Consider the following 18,242-nt stretch of genomic DNA (forward strand, 5'->3'; position numbering starts at 1 on the left):
CTTCATACGAGGAATCACAAGGCAATCACAGATATGGCAATGCCAGCCTATTCAAGTAGAGACCTGAAAATCATGCATCTTAAAGAATTTGTGGTACATTAATTGAAACCTTCTTTCCGTGTCCACTGATGGCGATGATAAGAAGAAAAAAAAAAAAAACTGAGAGATGGTTAGCAGAATAACAAGGTAACAGAAGCGTAGACAACAAAGACATGGAAAGGAACATGATCTTCAATTATTATGAACTGAAACTTATGCATCATAAAGAAATTGTGTTGGTACATTAATAGAAACCCTTCTTTCCATGTCCAATGATGCCGAGAAAAAAAAAAAACTGAGATGATTAGCAGAATAACAAGGCAACAGAAGCATAGACACATGGAAAGGAACATGAACTTCAATTATTATGAACTGATTCTGTACATATACAACTAACAAAAACTATAGCCTAATATCCTTTAAAACAATTAAATACCCCCCCTACCCCCCATATACTCACCAACTTAAATTCTCACATACAAAAAAGAAAGGACTTTTATCACTCATCGTCTGCCTACTGACATGAAATCTTCCCACCACAAACCAAAGACAAAACCCCCGATTTGGAAAATTTGCATTTGATTGGACCCTTCTCGATTTTCACAAGCACAGACCTTTGTCTCTGCATCTTGACCTTCATGGTGATACAACTAGAAGCTTCTTATTGTGTCCACTCGGTCAATAACATCCAAGGCCTTGATCCAGTCTACATCAAAGTTGATGACAGGAACAGAAGATGGCCTTCTAATGGGAAACGGATCTTTTCTAGTTTCACCCATTGGCGAGTGGCTACTACTTTTACTCAGCCGATGATGCTTGCTTAACCTGGTTTTAGCAGTATCAAATTCCTGACTCTTGCTTATCCCAGGTGTCTTTTTCCTCTTACTCACATCCCGAAGCATCTCTTGGTCTTCAATTGTCAATGTGGGGGATGGGGAGCTTGGCTTTTGTGTAGACAACTGAATTGTTTTCTCATTTGGGGACCGAATCGGAGATTTAACAGGAGATCTGGGACCATTGCCAGCTCTTACTTGGCTGACAAGATGGTGAAGCCAAACCACCAATTCAAGAATATAAGTTTCAGTCTTCTCCTTGTCTGCATGGTGTAGTGTCTCTATCCTGAGCAAGTCGGTCTGTCCAGCAGGTTTACGATTCACCTCAGACCTGAAGAATTTGTCATAAGGAACTCAACACTGGTGATATAATAAGAAAGAGAACGAGCAGATTTGGAACTCCCCCTGTATTCGCCCATTCTCCAACCCAACCAAATCCATGATGAGCTCTGGTTAAGTGCATGCAAAATTGTAAGCACAAGGATAAATAATTGGAAACAAACCAGGAGGAGAAGAAATACAAGTTCAATACATTAGTATGTTAACAAAACCACAAGAAGTTTTAGCTCCTGCTTTAAAATCTTCTGTTCACAAGGACCATACAGTTGGGGCACATTGATTAGTGGATGGGATGATAGTGGATGTGACAAGGTTGTAGTTGCGGAGGTAGAACAAAATTTGGGTATGGGACAAGAGAAAAGCTGCTTTTCATCCTGTCCCGTGCAAATCAAACAGCAATACAAGTCAAGTTGTCCTGCCATGTCTTGTCCAGTCCCATGTACCAAACACTATCTAACTCCACTAGAGTAATAATTTGTTAGATTACGATTACTACTAGTATTAGTGGATAAAAGGATGCGCATGCCTCTGAACATTAAATGGAATTGAGCAGAACGTAAGATGAGGTATCAGAAGGTACAGCCCAGCCAAGGTAGAGAAATTTAGACTGAGCTGGCATCTTACTTGGTTGTGTTAGTAGCAATAGGAACAAGCCACTGCAAAGTTTTCTCCATTTCAGCTTTGATTTGTGAGACTGTAAGCTGCAAGAACATTATTTGAAATATTAATTATATCAATGCATTGACAAGAAAATGGCTAGAAGTGAAATCTCAATGAGCAAGTCAGTCCCAAGGCAACATCGAATGATACCTCTTCCTTAACTTGAAATGACAATAATTTAGAGCGCAAAGCAGATTTTATATTTGGTGGTAGCCCCTGGTACAAAGCATCCCTTGTATTTGGAGGCACAGAACTTGATCGGGACACCTGATCACGTTAAGGCATTAGCTCAGACAAACAAAAAAGCTATGAAGAAGAAAAACAAGAAGCAACAATTAGATAAGAGCTTCAGGACTGCAACCCTGGTTAAGGCAACATTGAAAAACTCAGAAGCTGACATTCGAGATACAGAACCAAAATCCTTAATAGCAAAGATAAAAGGGTATCAAGTCTGGTGAAATCATAAACTCACAAGAGTATCAATTTGGGTGATAATATTTGCATAATGCAATGCAAGACCAGCAGGCCCCAACTTTTTATGGTTCGAAGAACTTTTTACTGGTCTATCGCTATCTGCAAGTGAAAACATCAGTTAATGAAACCACAATAGCCAGATAAATTTCATATCACTTCATTGTCCCAAGCAAGGAAACAAAGAGAAGAAAGTATATATGTGTGTGCATATCTATATATATATATTAAAAAAAAATGGCCATTAACAAGAAATCCTAAACCCTGTTTGGATTGCTTACCAGCACTGCCAAAGGCTTCATGAATCTCCAAATGCAAGAAATGGACAATATCTACCAACTTCTCCATCACCTACGTAAACAGGATGTTAGATCTATGTTGCAATAACACTAAGAACAGTTCCAAAGAAAAAGAACAAAAAGATTTATTGTGTAGCTATCACTTGACAGATACAGAATATGCATGGTCCATCCAACATTAGAAGTGCACTGCTGCATGCTTGTGGTAGGATCATAAACACAATGATCAACAAGGGTGAATCATCGATGTATGAAACACTACAATAAGGTCGTATTTGTCTCCAATATGCCCCTAGAACTGGCACCACCAACCACCTCAATGCATTACTGCTTCATACCTCTTCCAAAATCTTAGACCAAAGCGACTTCTTCTTCAAGCTTTTCACATGCTTCCTTTGGCTCTTTAAGTCTGCCCTCAAAATAGCAAGACTGTCCCCTACAAATGAATTAAACGCAATGAGACAGCATCACTTTAGAATGTTAATTTTGATAAAAATGAGGGAAATGTGAAAGAAACAAACATTCCTGAGGGCAAAGATTAAAAAAAATAATAAGAATTAAAGGGGAAGTTCAAAAAATTAAGGGGTGCAATTGATGCATTTTTATTTCGACCTATGTGAAAAGATAAAATACACACACACACACACACACACACACACACACAGATATATATATAACGACTAAAGAGGGGAGTTCAAAAATTTATGGGCTTCTCCATAACATAACTTCACCACAAAGGGGAAACAAGGAGCAAGCTCAAGCATAGAAGGCTTGCACTCCTTTCTCTAAAATATTTTATTTTGGTCAATATTAAGGGCCAATCAAAAGAGAATCACAAGCAAAATGAGACTTAAACTGCAATTCACCTCTTTGAGCAGCATTTGTTTTATCATCTTCCTGAAGCTTACGCCGGTAATCTTGTTCAAATCTGTCCAAGGCATGCATTTCATGATACAGTTCCTGCAACCCAAAGGAAAAATCTCTTCATGATGAAATTTACAAGATAAGCTTAAGAGAAGTACTAAGCATGAAATTGTGTGGATGGATATGATAATTAGCTGAAATGAAACTGCAGGAATAAATTTCTTATCAATGCTTATAGATATGGATGTACCACGTCTCATGCAAGATTAAAAATTCGCAGCATATGAAGGAGAAACAAATCAATAGCATAAAACACAAATAATGCACTAGCCACACATAAAGCAGACTCTAGATGCCCATAGATGACTTCAATACAACATATTTGGACCGTTGATAAAAAGTTACTCAGTTATGTTCAAGTCACAGCATTTGAAAAGTTATTGTATTTTGATCTGAAATTTTTGTCATTAGATGATCAAGGAGAACAGTTTAAAATTAAGTTCATAACATCTTTCATTTTTCAAGAGCATTTTGCTCAATGAACACGTTGTGAGTGAAGATTTTGTTCTTGGCTGCGAATCATTGTAGAGTTTAGAACATCTTAGGATGTTGCAAAGAGTTTGCTTTTTGGTGTTTTTCTCCTTCTCCCCACATTAAAATCACGGCCAAAAGGAAAAGAGGGAAATACAATAGAACTGAAAAAACTGAAAGTCACACTCCCTTTCAAATTAGATTGGGTGGTACATCCAAATCCTTCTTTTGCAGACAACACTTCCACCAGCACAAAGAAAGAAAGAACATTGTTAAATGTTTTCTAATCATCACACCTAGATATGCAATGTCTGCTGAAACTTAGGGGCAGTTATATACTATAGTATTGTTAAATACTCACTGCTGTATACTGAACCAAATTCATCAATTGTCGCATAACTGTCTCTGCTTCATCCTTCAATTGCATTTCAGGTGTCAATTCTGAACCCAACCTAAAAAATTCATATAGAATGACTGAATTATAAGAACCTTATTTCAAATATTCTTAACAATAATCAATATAAAACAGATGCAATTAGCATTACTTTTCAAGATATCGGTCCAAGTTGTGCCACTGAGGATCTTTGCAACGGTTCCCAAAACGCACAACTTCTCCAGAAAAAACTTTCAGTTCTTCTCTGTCATAATTGTGTAGCGAAATGATTAATATTTCTTCTACAAGTTTTCTAGGCAATGCTATAAGATCACTGTAATAAAATGTATGAAAATCTGTTTCAAATTAAAATAGAAATTTTGGTAATATCAACCTCTTATCAGTTGCTGCTAGCCTCAAGAGTTCATCCATATCTCTAGATATTAGATTTTGCACCCCCTCTGAGGGGAGCACAACTTCTTTTAAATGTCTAATGTTCTCTTCTGAAAGGGATTGCATTAGATTAGCACCCTTAACAATTGTGTTTGCAACTTCAAAAGCTAAAATTGAGATCTTATCCCCTTTTGTCGTCAGCCCTGAGGTAAAACCACTGCTAGGATTTAAATTGGTCATGCTACTACCAAGTGTGTCCAATACATTGTATGCCTTCCCAAGCCCAGCAGTACCAGCTCTGCCTAACAGTGAGCTCACTTCTGAGACCTGCAACACCAAAATAACCAGCTTTTTAATTGTGCAAAATTCTGATACACAATTCCACAAAGCAACTTACAACATCTATCTATTATCAATATATGTGTGCGCGCGCGCACGTGTGAAAGATCCTACACTGAAGTATTGCAGTGTGGAAAATGAATTAGCTCCACGAGCATTGCCAAGTATATGATCATACCATGCATGAATTTGATAATTATACTATAAGATGCAGTGTATTTGGAGATAGAGGATTAGTGAGCATTTAATAACATATGATGAAAAAATCATTTCCTAGAACAAGAAAATGCATCCAATTTCTACTTACAAATAACACACACTGACTCTTAAAAGAAGAAGAAGAAGAAGAAGAATCTAGTTTTTTATTAGATGCACATTAAAAGTTTTTGTTTTTCAATGATTGATTACTTAAATATTTTAGCTGCCATGCTCCATTTGGTTGATGAGCCATGCACATATAGGACCATGATTTCTATTTTTTTTTTCTTCTTTTTTTTTTCCTTTTTTATTGCTTTGTAATCCAAAATGGCTTCAATGCTTCTTGAAACTTTCACCTTCTTTCAGAAGTACTAAACCACACACATGCTTCAATTATTTTTCTTTTCAACTCCTATATGCTTATATAAGAGTGAAATGTTTAAACCATAGCATTATGGACACTTTCACTATATTGTTATTTTATTTACTAATGTGGTGATACACAGAAGGATGTTATGTTATTCATGTAATCAAATAAGTAGAACTTTAATAATCATTAATTCCCGTTATTATATAGATGCTTTTTATCAAGGAAGTGACATTTTTTGAATAAATTTAAAAGTACTCACATTTGTGCTTTAGAAAATATACACATCATAATATGTTAGAACTAATGTCTACATGGCTCTAAAGCAAATAACTGAAATGATCCATGTCAATGTTATGAGGCATTCAAAGAAGTAGCATTTTTCTCGATTCAATCAAAACTATGAACTCTGGAAAGCATCGTTTTTAATAATTTTCACCAGAGTCTGTAAATTTACAGTGTGAACACATGGGTAACTAGTGCATAAACAGCAAACAACTACATGAAACGTGCAATTGCCTAACTAAAAAAAATCTAGTTTAGAGCACTAACAAATCTTTCAGATGACACAAACAAAACACGTTTTCTTTCTTCTCTTATATTCCTTATTGTCCTCCTACTCGAATTATCTAGACGTGTCAAGCTTAGCTGCATGTAAACAGAGAACTCCAATTCCAAGCAAAACCTAAATGTTTAAATAATTATGTAACTTTGTTGTTTGTTACCTTTTTGTTCCTGAAATCAACTTTACCAAGTAATTGATTTATAAAATGCCTTCATTTCTCAAATACATTCCAGGCTCCTGATTCAACAATAATGTGATATTGGGGCAGTCAATTAAGAAATAAGCCCCACCTCAAGGACGACTAAATGAAACTTAAAACATTTAACAAAACTAAAATCAATGACAATGTCAACCTCCTTTGTGTTTTAATTCTTGATGGAATAGACTTTATGAACACATCAAAGAAAAGAGACTTTATGAGGGAATTGCATAAAAAAGCAAGGGGAAAGAAAACATGAATGCTTAAGCAGCCAGAATTGGATATATGTAGACATGATCCCAATAAGCATGTGCACAACCACAAATATTCTTACAATTCTTCTCCTCCTTCAAGCTCCAACAGAAGCAATTAACATCCTTAGAATAATACTACTTTTGAGCCTAAAATTCCTCTCCAACTGCTCCCCATATCTAGCAACATATTAGGAACTTAAGCAACTATAAAAGAAGGAGAATACATGGAAGTCCTGAGTAAAAATCAATGAAGATAGTTCATTATTTGCCATCTCTAATGCACAAATAAAACCAGCTAACAATAAATTTCTTCCTCTTTGACAGTCTCTCATGAAAGAATATGAGACATAACTGCCTCCATGGATAGAAAGTAAATAGGAAGCCTGCTCACTATGCACTATTCCACAAGAATGTTCTATTCAGCCATCACCTCAAACCTTGTAAAACCTTTTCATTATGATGATTCTTCCTAGTACATATGTCACACACCATATCCACCTTCAACACATACAGGCAATTAAAAGCACATTCACCATCTCCAATTTTGCATGTCAAGAAATATGCAAGTCTCAAGGCATCAGAGAAAAGGGATTTTAGGCTACAACAACTAATTAAAAGTTTGGTCCTCAACAGAACACAATAATAGAGACAAAGGATCCGAATAGCGAATACTACTAATTTGAGACCAAGGGTTAGCATTCATGTATCCTAGGCTATTAGTGAGAGTTTCTACCACATGCTCCAATGTAGAATACTGCCAACAAAAGATCCTACTTTTAAAGGTTCCACCAGCATGATGCCCCATCATAAAGTAGAACCTATTGTCCTTTACCTTAAAAATGATAAGTTTAGAAAACTTATTACCCACTTCTAATGTTTCCACAAAAGTGAAACCCAACAAAGTTTCCAAACCAGGAGACACAACCCTGCCTCTCTCCAGGCTCAACATTGCTTAGCCATCACCAACTTTTAAAAGCTTTCCCTGTGCAGTAAGCCTCCACATCAATTTTTGATAAGGCTCTACTAAACATGTACAGCCTTCTCACACACAACCAATCAGCTTGAATGGAGAGATGTGCCCTTTTCCCCAATTTATGCCTGATCATCCATGACATTCCGCTGTGCACAAAATCTCTCCACAATTTCTCAAATCCTTTTCATGGACCAAAAAGGGTGGGTAAAATAGACAAAGTTGGTAAACAGAGAGACTCTTAATCAAATAACAATGCCCTTCCACCCTTTACCCCCTCCCCAACAAACATTGAAAGTTTGAAACTTCCCAGCTCTTCCTTTTCTTTGCATGAAGGAATCTCATGCGAGCTCCTCAAGGGAGGACCACAGGTTCAGATAAAGATGCCAAATTTGACTCTCACTTGATATCAGAAATAGCAGATAACATCCCCCATTTAGAAACTTAAATCTCATCCAGTGAAAGAATGCAATCTTTCTCAAATTAGCCCTATATCATATTAGGTACCCCAAACCAAGGAAATATTATCACATGTAATCAACTTAGCATTGCAAAACTATAAAGGATTGTTTGCAGATAATATATGTGAAGCCAGCAAATCATCGGACTTAACCCCCTGCCAGTTTTCCATGTATATCTGAAACATTCTACTTGAGGCTTTCAGCATAACACAAAAAGAAAATGAAAATAGGAGGTGATGGATACCCTTGAACCAAGCCTCTCAAATAATAAAGAAGCCATACATAAATCAACTAGAACTTTTAACTCTTCTAAGGTATGACAGGAGACACAAAATAGTACACAGAGAAATGACTGACAATTTAATCTTTGTTCCCCACAGCCAGGAATCGCTCATTACAACTTCTTTTTTTAAATAACACAAGGATTTAAATCCAATGGGATTTGAATTTCTAAACAACTCATGATAAAGGAGATAAATGGGCATAGAAAACAAGTGGCATGCTCATTCAACTTGCTGTCTGGCCGATGTGTTCAAAGTTTCTGACCAGAAGTTACTAGTTATGAGAATTGACAGACAATTTTTTGCATTTCATAAAATAAATATTAGTTTTACATATTTCATGATTTGGTTGCAGCTTTTACCAATCTTCATTCTAATGAGTCCTAATCTTCAGTGACATGGTGATGGCCTCATTTCAGTGGTATAATCTATGCTTCAAATTTCATAGTTAACAAGCATAACTACCAGGAATGCATGTCAAGTAAACACTTTATACTACGACTTATGTTACAAGCTATATCACAGATTCAACTAAAACAACACATAGGAAACTCCAGACTGAAGAGAAGGAATTGATAATAATTTGACAAAAGGCAGACAACATACAAATTAGACTAACCTTTGCAACAGCCGCCAGATTGGACTTGGTTGATCCGGATTTATTGGATAGAGCCCTTGACAAGCGAGGAACCCCATCATCAATGACATCTGGATTCACCTCATGTTGAACCACGGTCACTTCCGGAAACGAAAACGGTTCTCGTAGCTGCTTATTATCCACGTTCTCCACAATTGGAGATGGATTTGCGTTGTTATCTATTTTCAATTCACGAGTCTGATAAACCAAACCAGACCCATGACTAAAATGACCATTCAACTGCGGAAAGCCTCCACTGGGAGCATTATCTACAGTCGAGCGCCTCGAGCAAAGCCCCCCCATTGAGATGATCACAAAAATATTCAATTATCGTTCCAAAGTTCCATACAAAGGGTAAAAGCTTGTTATTTACAAGAATCAGAAAAACCCTTTTATCAAATTACACGCAGGAGTTCAAAAATGAAGCGATTGCTAGCAAATCAAGAGCCTCCTTAATAAGTTCACCAAAGAATTGTTCTAGACCACTTCGAAGCCGAAAATGTAGTTCCTTGTTACATCAAAATCACCACAATACCAGTTTTGATCTCTGCGGCAGTTCCAATCCATTAACACCAGCACCCCACCAAAACTGTAAACCAAGAAAACAACTCGCCAATAAGTTCCTACTTATAAATCAGGAAAAGAGAAGAAACAACATGATCCACATCAAATCAAAAGGACTTATGCGATCAAAATTAAAAAGAAAAAACAACCCAACACTTTTAAAACAGGATAAGTGCAAATTCAAGAACACTAAAAAAAATGACAACAGAATCAAATTAGCTTATATGCTGATGAAAACAAAAACAACCCAAAACTACAGTCAAGAGAAAGCATCAATCTTTACTGGAGAAACACACAGACCTAAACAAATGCATTAAATTTGCATCTAATTCAAAACAAAACAGAGAGACAAACTTACCAGTTTGATAGGTAGAGATCTGGCGATAGACAATATAAAAAGATTGCGACTTGTGCTTTATTTTTTCAAGTAAATACAGAATAAAACAAGAAACAGGCCAGGAAAAAGAAATGATGATGAAATAAGGAGATCGGTAAGTTAAGTGCATATACAAAGAGGGTTTTGGAGAGAGAGTCTAAGCGGCTATGGGACTGTTAAGAACCAAATCATAGCAAAACTCGAACAATAACTAGCAGAGAGAGAGAGGGGGGGGGGGTCAAAACTCTACTTACAAACACTCATAGCTACTTAACCATGGCTTTATTACTCATTTTTCGAACATTCAACGCCCACTCTCGTTTAAGGCTCTAGAAACCCACTTCATTTTTATTTTTGTTTACCATGATTTTACCATAAAAGTTTTGTGAATTTTTGCTTTCTGGCATGTATGTTGGGATTTTTATTATTAAAATACATTGTGAATTGATCAGAATCTTAATGGATATTTAGATTTCATGTTTTGATATTTCTTATATTATTAAAGGCTGATGAAATCCCTATAAAAGCTAATTCTAGCTTAAGATATTATAAACTTGATGTTTATGTTCAAATTGTCTCTACAAAGTAGAGTTCTTATTTAATATATATATATATATGTTTCTTAAATTCATACTTGAATATATGAAAATAAAAATGTTTTCAAGCTTGATTTTACTATGATAAAATTATATTGATTCTCATTTACAAATCTAATTTTGTATGTGTTTTTAGAGCAAAGAATGAAGGTTTCTTTGTTCGTGGCATGTGGTTTTAATTTTTATATAATATAAAGCTAATTTTGTATGTGTTTTAATTACAAAAGGAGAGAGTGTATCCACGCGCCATGGTGGGACATTAGCTAATCATTCTCCCTTGGACAAGGTAGCCTGGGGAGCCCCCTCAACGTTCACACTTCCTAATTAATCTCTTTGTTTCGGTGTGCGGATGAGAATTTTAATCCCAAATTGATGCTTGTCGACCCGATTTAATTTAAATAAATGAGTATATTTTTGGATTTAATATATAAATATTATTAAACTTGATTTAAAATTCATTTAAATTTAATCCAAAATATATATTTATATTATATAAATATATTTATAAAATATTTAGATTTTTTTAATATATATATATTCATTGGATACCTGAAATTTAATAAATTATTTATAAATATCTAAATTTTTTATTATAAAAATAATATATAGGATATGAATATCAATAAAACTAATACGAGGATACCCACCATCGTTCCTACTTATTAGCCTTAATTTAACTGATTAGAAAATAATCACACAATTAAATGTGTTTATTTGTAAAGAAATCATTTTTTCAGAAAAAGTTTTTATGAATTAAAAAATAAAATATGTATATCTACTAGTTAAAAATAAAAAATATTTTATTAGAAACACATGTTTTCTAATTCTTTAATTTTCTAGAAAATGGTTTGCTTTCCAAATTCTCCAAGATTAAAAATAAAGACATTCTTTATGATTAAAAAATAGTAACAAGGGCTTAATTGTTTTCTTTAATGTTTTATATCCATTTTTATTATTTTTAAAATAAAAATAAATAAATTCCTTGTTTTATATTTTAGAAAATCTGTGATTATTAAAACTGTTTTCTTTTCATTGAGATATTTTTTTAAAATAAATTAAAAGTTAGAGATTAAAACTAAATATTTATTTTCTGAAAGAAACATAATCTAAAATGCTCAAAATTACACAGAATGCTAGAAATTTATCTTCCCATTCCACGGATGCACCACCATCTTCTAAAAATTACACTGTCAAAAAAATAACATTATGCAAATTATAATTATTATAAAAAATTATTAAATTTTAAAAGAAAAAATAAAAGGAATTAAGGTTTTATTATACCAACAAACTCATTACACAGCGGCTTGAAACAGTATAATAATAATTTTATCATTCTTAAAAAATTATTGGCTTGGCTATTGAAAATCATATGGTCTCTTAGTTCATAGCAAACTGTTCGAGGACAACTTAGTATTATTTTTTTAATTTTTTATAGAAAAAAATAATTAAATTAAGAAAATTTTATTTAATTAGCATATAAGAGATTTTTTTTATTTTTTATTATTAAAAAGTACAATAAAATAGGTAAATTACTCTTGAAAGCGAAATCTTTTAATTAATTAGCATTCAAGGGCTTTTTTGCTTTTTATATTTTCAATTTAACTTTTTAGTTATGATTAAATTTATTATAGAAAAATTTAGTATTTTAATAAATATAAAATATTATTTAAAAATCAAAATAAGGTGATGCATGTATTGCACACCAAGTGAATCTGTTACTATTAGGTTTTTGATAATGCATACAGCAAATTTTTCAACCAAAGATGATCTATTTTGACGTCGTTGAAATCATCTCAATGACCTTGTCTTTATAGGTCATGCTTGTTGATTGTTAACTTCTAGTTTGGTACCAATAATTTTTTTTTAAATTTCTTATCATCCTTAATTTTTATGCAAATCTTTAATTTATTTTTTTCTTTATATTTGATCTTTGTTGTTTTTATTATTATTTATTTTATTTAAAATAATTTATAAAATTAGAGTATTTATCAATTTCATCGTCCTTCAATTTTTTTTATATGTCAAATATAATTTCTATTTTTTATTGCTATTTGGTTTATTTCAAATAATTTTTTAGGTTTAATTTTATGATTTCATCATCTTTTGGTTTCTTATCCTATTAGATTGATTGTCATTCTTTTTATTGTTGTGTTTTCACTTTGAGAAAATTTTATAAATTAATATTTTTTTTAAATTCATCCTTCAACATTAAATTAGCTGGAAGTTGAGCTTCTTAGTTAAGCTCGAATCTAAGATTTTATAAATTGTAAATTTAAAAGATTAACCCTGATTTAAAATATTCATTCATATTTACTTGATTTTTCCTTCTTCTTTTTTTAAGCTTATTTATTTTTTTTAGTTTCATTATTGAGCATTTATTTAAGTTGTTATCGAGCTATGTTATTTTTTTTATTGCTTGTGATAAATTTTTTCACTGATTTTAAAAATGACATTGATTATTTTAAGTCTTTTTATTTATTATTTTTTATTCAATTTAGCTTTTTTAAAGAGTTTTTATTTTTGAATTAAATTAATTAATTAATTAAATATAAGTATGAGATATTCACTTCATAATATTTTAATTAATTTGCTTTTTAGATTATTACTTTAATAGCATATGCAGCCTCTATCAATTTTATCATGTAGCCTTTCAGAGTGTTGTTAGAACTTTCTTGGTGAACTCCATCTATTGATGGGGTGATAATAGCAACAAAGTGATGACGAGCCTCCAATAGACTTTTCTTTGTTTTCATCTCGAGTATGATATTAACAACTTATTTTTTAATAATTAATTACTATAATATTTTTTTTGTTTTATTTATTGTCAATATCTTATTTGTAATTACATTATTCAATTAATCAAGTTTATTAAATCTAGTCAAATTAATAATTAAATTTTAGATTTTTCTTTTTTATTTTAAAATATTAACATTGTCTGAATATAGTTTTTTTCTGTTAGAAAATTTTTAATCCAATTCATACCTATTGCAACCCACTATGTAGAATGACTCTAAAGTCAGTTGAAAAAGATTGTTTGTGTGACAACTATTTATTCAAAGTCCTCACACTACTAGGACTCGTGGGAAAAACAAGTTTTCAAACTATTGAATTTTCTAAATCTAGACATTCTCATTCAGTTTATTTAATTTATTATTCGTTGAACAATCAAATAACCAATGATAATAGAAGAAGACTAATTTGACATAAATTTGAACAAACAAAAAGAGTGCCCTTCAATCAATAAATAAAATAGTGATCTTGGGTAGTAATTTTTATTTTAATTTTAATTTTTTTAATGGCGTGGCTCGTTTAACTTTTCCAAGAATACCTAAGAAGTTAGAAGCATTCCTATGATCTAATCCTACAGAATGACCAATCAATGGGCACTTGTGATTTTTCAATCATCTTCACACGCAAGAAAAACTTAACATTTCATGTCACGGCCCCGCAGGGTTTTTTTATTTGAATTTGATTTTTGTATGTATATATATTATCCTCGTAGTATTTTATTTGTTTATTAAGCTTATAAAATATTTAATAAACTTAAAAATTAATTGTAGTTTACATAAGCTAGTCTGATACTTTGGATTATCAAAAAAAAATTAAAACACACACACATATATATATATACAGCTTAATTTATAATTTAAGAAAATCCATGAATTTTTTGATGGATTCGAACTTTTAAAACTAAGTATCTAAAAGCAATTTAATAAAAAAAAATTGATACATCAAGCCGATGTGAAGAATACGCTATAAAGATTGTTACGTCTAAGTTGATGCAAAATATCCCGATAAAGATTGTCAAGAGAAGGATGTTACGTCTAAGTTGATGCAAAATATCCCTATCACTCTAATTAAAATATATGTGTTCAGACCCTATGAACACTGGAGGCCAAGGAATATGAACACGAGAAATTCCCCATGGAATGTGCTTGATGGGAGACAAAACGGAAGTGACTTTGAGGATTCCCATGCTGATTTATGATTCTTTGACTAGGAGGGTCGACAACCTGTGAGTCTTTAGACGAGTAAGATTCATAAACAAAGAATTTCGTGTTTATATGATAAGCTTCTGTTTGGTATTATGTTCTCAATGAGTTGGGTAAATTTGATTTTTTTTATTTAAAATTAGTTTTGGGATTGTTTTAAATCACAATTATCAAAAATAAATTTTTTAAAGATAAGAGGCAAATGCATAGGATCTCACTATGTTAGTCATGACTTTCATATATATATATATATGTATGTATGTATGTATGTATGATGTATGCATGTATATATTGTAATTCTTAGCTTGTGATTAAGCTTAGTGGTAAATTTGATTTATTTTTTTTTCCTTTTCCTTTTCTTTTTTGTTGGTAAAGATAGGGCCCAAATGCATAGTATTTCACTATGTATGATACATTATTCTCACTCCTCTACTATTAATAATGATAGGTTTTCTAACTATCTAGAAGATGGCAAATAATAAAAACTTGAAATTAAGAGGTTTGTTTATTTTATGGTCTCAAGTTCGAGTATTTGATTCTTTATATAATGACTACTAAAGACTTATATGATCGTTAATTTTAGAGTTTATGGGACTAATTGTGATACATGTAAATTAGCTTGTATATTCATGTTAATCTAAAAAAATTAATGATAGGTTTTTTTACTAAGTGATAGTAAGTTATTCATTTATAAAAAAGTTAAAGATTCAAATTTTATATTTAAAGAATTTGAGCTTAAAATCTTATTGGAAAAGAATAATAGAATAGTATTATTTTTGTCATTTTTCGATGAATAAAGCTAAAGCTATCCCTTAATGTTAATCCTTTTTACTGTTTAACCAATGATTTTTTTAATTTAAATTTTATAAAATGATTTTTTTAATTTAAATCTCATAAACCTGCTAGATCTCGACTAATCTGATCAAGTTAGGTTAATCAATTAAAAAATAAAATTTTTTTAATAATGATATACTTCATTCATAAAAAAATTTAAACTAAAAACTTTATTTAAATAAAATAAGCATTAAATCACTTAAAGTAACTATCTTTAGTATATAGATCAATATGTTAAATAGGTGACCAATATATATGTTGATCACTTATATCTATATACATTTCCTACTTCACTTTTTTATCTTTCAAAATACCATCCAGGAAGTCTTAATGTTACTATGACCTCACGATTTTATTTTTGTCTATTTTACTCTCAAACTTTTAAAAGTAATTTATTAAGAACTTCCCCTTCCATCGAAATTATATTGATTTTTTTCCTAGTAAGTGACGTGCTTTTGTTGGGAACGTAATGCTTTCTATTAAGGATTCTAATAAAAGTTCTAAATTGAGAAATCAAAATAGTTTTTAAAACGTAATTCTTTATCTATTAAAGTTAAATTTGTTTCTTAAAAAGTAATTTTAAAAAAATCATTTTTAAATTTTTTTTCTATTTGTTTGGTGTTAAAAAAGTTGGTTAATGAAAAATACTTTTTAATCAACACAAAACACTTTCCAGACAACGAAAAATACTTTCTAGTCAAAGAAAAATATTTTTTAGTCAAAAAAAAATTTAATTTAGTTTTCAGAAAAGTGTTTTTCTTTTTTGCTGTGCTTGTTTTTCGAAAAGTAGTTTTCGGTAAATCACTTTCCAAACTTTCTTATGTTTGTTTGTTGTTAGGAAAGCTGGTCAACGGAAAACACTTTCCAGTTAAAGGAAAATTTGACTTGGTTTTCAGGAAAACGTTTTCCTAAAAAATTTGGACGGAAAACACTTTATGAAAGTTGTGAAAAATTTAGAAATGTTATTTTTTGCTGATTATATCAAATTTAATCCTCAAACTTTTGATTGCTACATATATTTTGTTTTGAATATTTATTTTTCAATTTTATTTCTTAAAATTTAATTTTTATAATAAATTTGATTCTCATTTTTATAATTATTATTTGCTTTTCTCCTATTATTTTTTTATTGAAATTTTTTATTTATCAAATTTGATCCTCATTCTTTTAATTATTACTTATTTTATTTGAAATACTTTATGAAATGTTAATTATTGTTATTTTAATTTCTTCATCTTTTTTTTTTAGATTTTATCTTTATTATTTTGATTATTATTTATTTTATTTTAGATAATTTATGAAATTAAATTTTTTTTCAATTTCATTCTTATTCAACTTTTTAATTTGTAAGATTTGTTCCTCATTATTTTAATAAACTTGAAAAAAATAAAACATTAATAAATTATTTTTCAGTTTATTTTCCATAACATAACAAAACACTGGAAAATTTACTTTTTTTAAAAAATAATTTTTCTGCAAACAAACGGAGCCTAAGTATTCTAGTAAAAGTCCTACATTAATTCATTATTTTTAAAATTAAAATAGATTTGAGAGAGTTTTAATGCTTTAAAAACTCTATTCTTGATAGCAGGATAGAACTCTATTAGATTTGAGTTTTAACTTCTTTATTAAATTGCATATAATTACCTCGATTTTATTTTGTGAAGAATCAGCAGGTTAAAAATGATATATCTTAAATTGGATTGAAAATATAAATTTAAAGGGTGTTCGGTATAACTTCTGCTTTTTTTTGTCTGTATTTTTTTTAAAGTACTTTTAGAATGAAAAAGTATTAGGTTAATTTTTTTTAGTATTTTTAGATAATTTTTAAATATCTATATAAAAAACTAAAAAAATCTAAAAAAATATTCATTTTATTATATATACATATATATATTTAAAAAAACTATTTTAAAAATATATGACACTTGGGGCATAATGAATCCCAAAACCAAAACCGTGATGATCAACTGAATGGAGAAAGAATAAAAGCACTTGGAGATCTTAAAAGGATATGATTGCTTTCGTTGTCAGCAAGACCAAGTAAAGGATGATTGGTACAAGATCAAACAGTGTGGGGAACGTCTTTTTTGTCAGAGTCAAAAGATGTTCCTTTCTCCCCAAAGCAAGATTTCTCTTGCGTGCCACGCTTACCCTTTTGCGGTACTGGTCGGAATTTTTATTTATAAATATATTATATAGTATTTTATTATTTTAAAAAAATTATTTTTAAAATTAATATATTCAAATAATCTAAAAACATAAAAAAATTAATTTTTAATAAAAAATAATATCTTTAAAAAATAGAAATTAATAGGTATTTCAAACAGAATACTAATATTATTATCACTATTTATTTTATTGTTATTATTATTATTGTTATTACTATTACTATTATTTTAATGAAATAATTGATTTTTGTTTGTTTTAAAATGGTTAATATTAATTATTTTTATTTTTATAATTGTTTCTAAACTCAGATTTGTTTTTTTTTTTGTGTTTTATAAATATTTTTTAAAATTAATTTTTTATATCTTTTTTATTTTAAAATATTTTTTTATTTTTAGATTATTTTGATTTGTTCATGTAAAAATAATTTTTAAAAAATAAAAAAATTAATTTGATGTATTTTAAAATAAAAAATATTTTAAAAAACAATTATTACTATATTTTTAAACAACCTTTTAATATTTCTGTTAATTTTTTTATTTTTCATGACAATTTAATTATTTTTTAAGATATTATTTGTTAAAAAAAAAAACACTCAACTCACCACCAACAAATAGAAATGAAAATGTGTTTCAAAG

General features: G+C 30.3%; 1 protein-coding gene across 1 annotated transcript; it reads right to left on the reverse strand.

Annotated features, from left to right (window-relative positions):
• Positions 1 to 379: 379 nt before the first annotated feature.
• LOC105135133 (Ikzf5 (DUF668)) lies at positions 380 to 10,280 on the reverse strand. The gene is made up of 13 exons (XM_011039860.1): positions 9,996 to 10,280; positions 9,056 to 9,662; positions 4,804 to 5,129; positions 4,582 to 4,674; positions 4,398 to 4,488; positions 3,508 to 3,601; positions 2,980 to 3,077; positions 2,624 to 2,693; positions 2,344 to 2,444; positions 2,022 to 2,138; positions 1,836 to 1,912; positions 1,277 to 1,321; positions 380 to 1,203 (listed from the first exon to the last, which is right to left on the reverse strand). Exons 2-13 carry the CDS (start codon positions 9,374 to 9,376, stop codon positions 690 to 692), a joined length of 1,947 nt encoding a protein of 648 aa, XP_011038162.1. The 5' UTR covers positions 9,377 to 9,662; positions 9,996 to 10,280; the 3' UTR covers positions 380 to 689.
• Positions 10,281 to 18,242: the final 7,962 nt, after the last annotated feature.

The sequence above is a fragment of the Populus euphratica genome, unplaced genomic scaffold (assembly GCF_000495115.2).
Source record: "Populus euphratica unplaced genomic scaffold, PopEup_1.0 scaffold55.1, whole genome shotgun sequence".
NCBI lineage: Eukaryota > Viridiplantae > Streptophyta > Magnoliopsida > Malpighiales > Salicaceae > Populus > Populus euphratica.

Excerpts from the sequence above, each read along its gene's own strand:
- LOC105135133 (XM_011039860.1), bottom strand. The coding sequence starts at position 9,376 with ATGGGGGGGCTTTGCTCGAGGCGCTCGACTGTAGATAATGCTCCCAGT. Across the intron at positions 1,913-2,021 it reads CATTTCAAGTTAAGGAAGAG|CTTACAGTCTCACAAATCAA; the intron begins GTATCATTCGAT and ends ATGTTCTTGCAG. Across the intron at positions 1,322-1,835 it reads ATTGCTACTAACACAACCAA|AGCTCATCATGGATTTGGTT; the intron begins GTAAGATGCCAG and ends GCACTTAACCAG.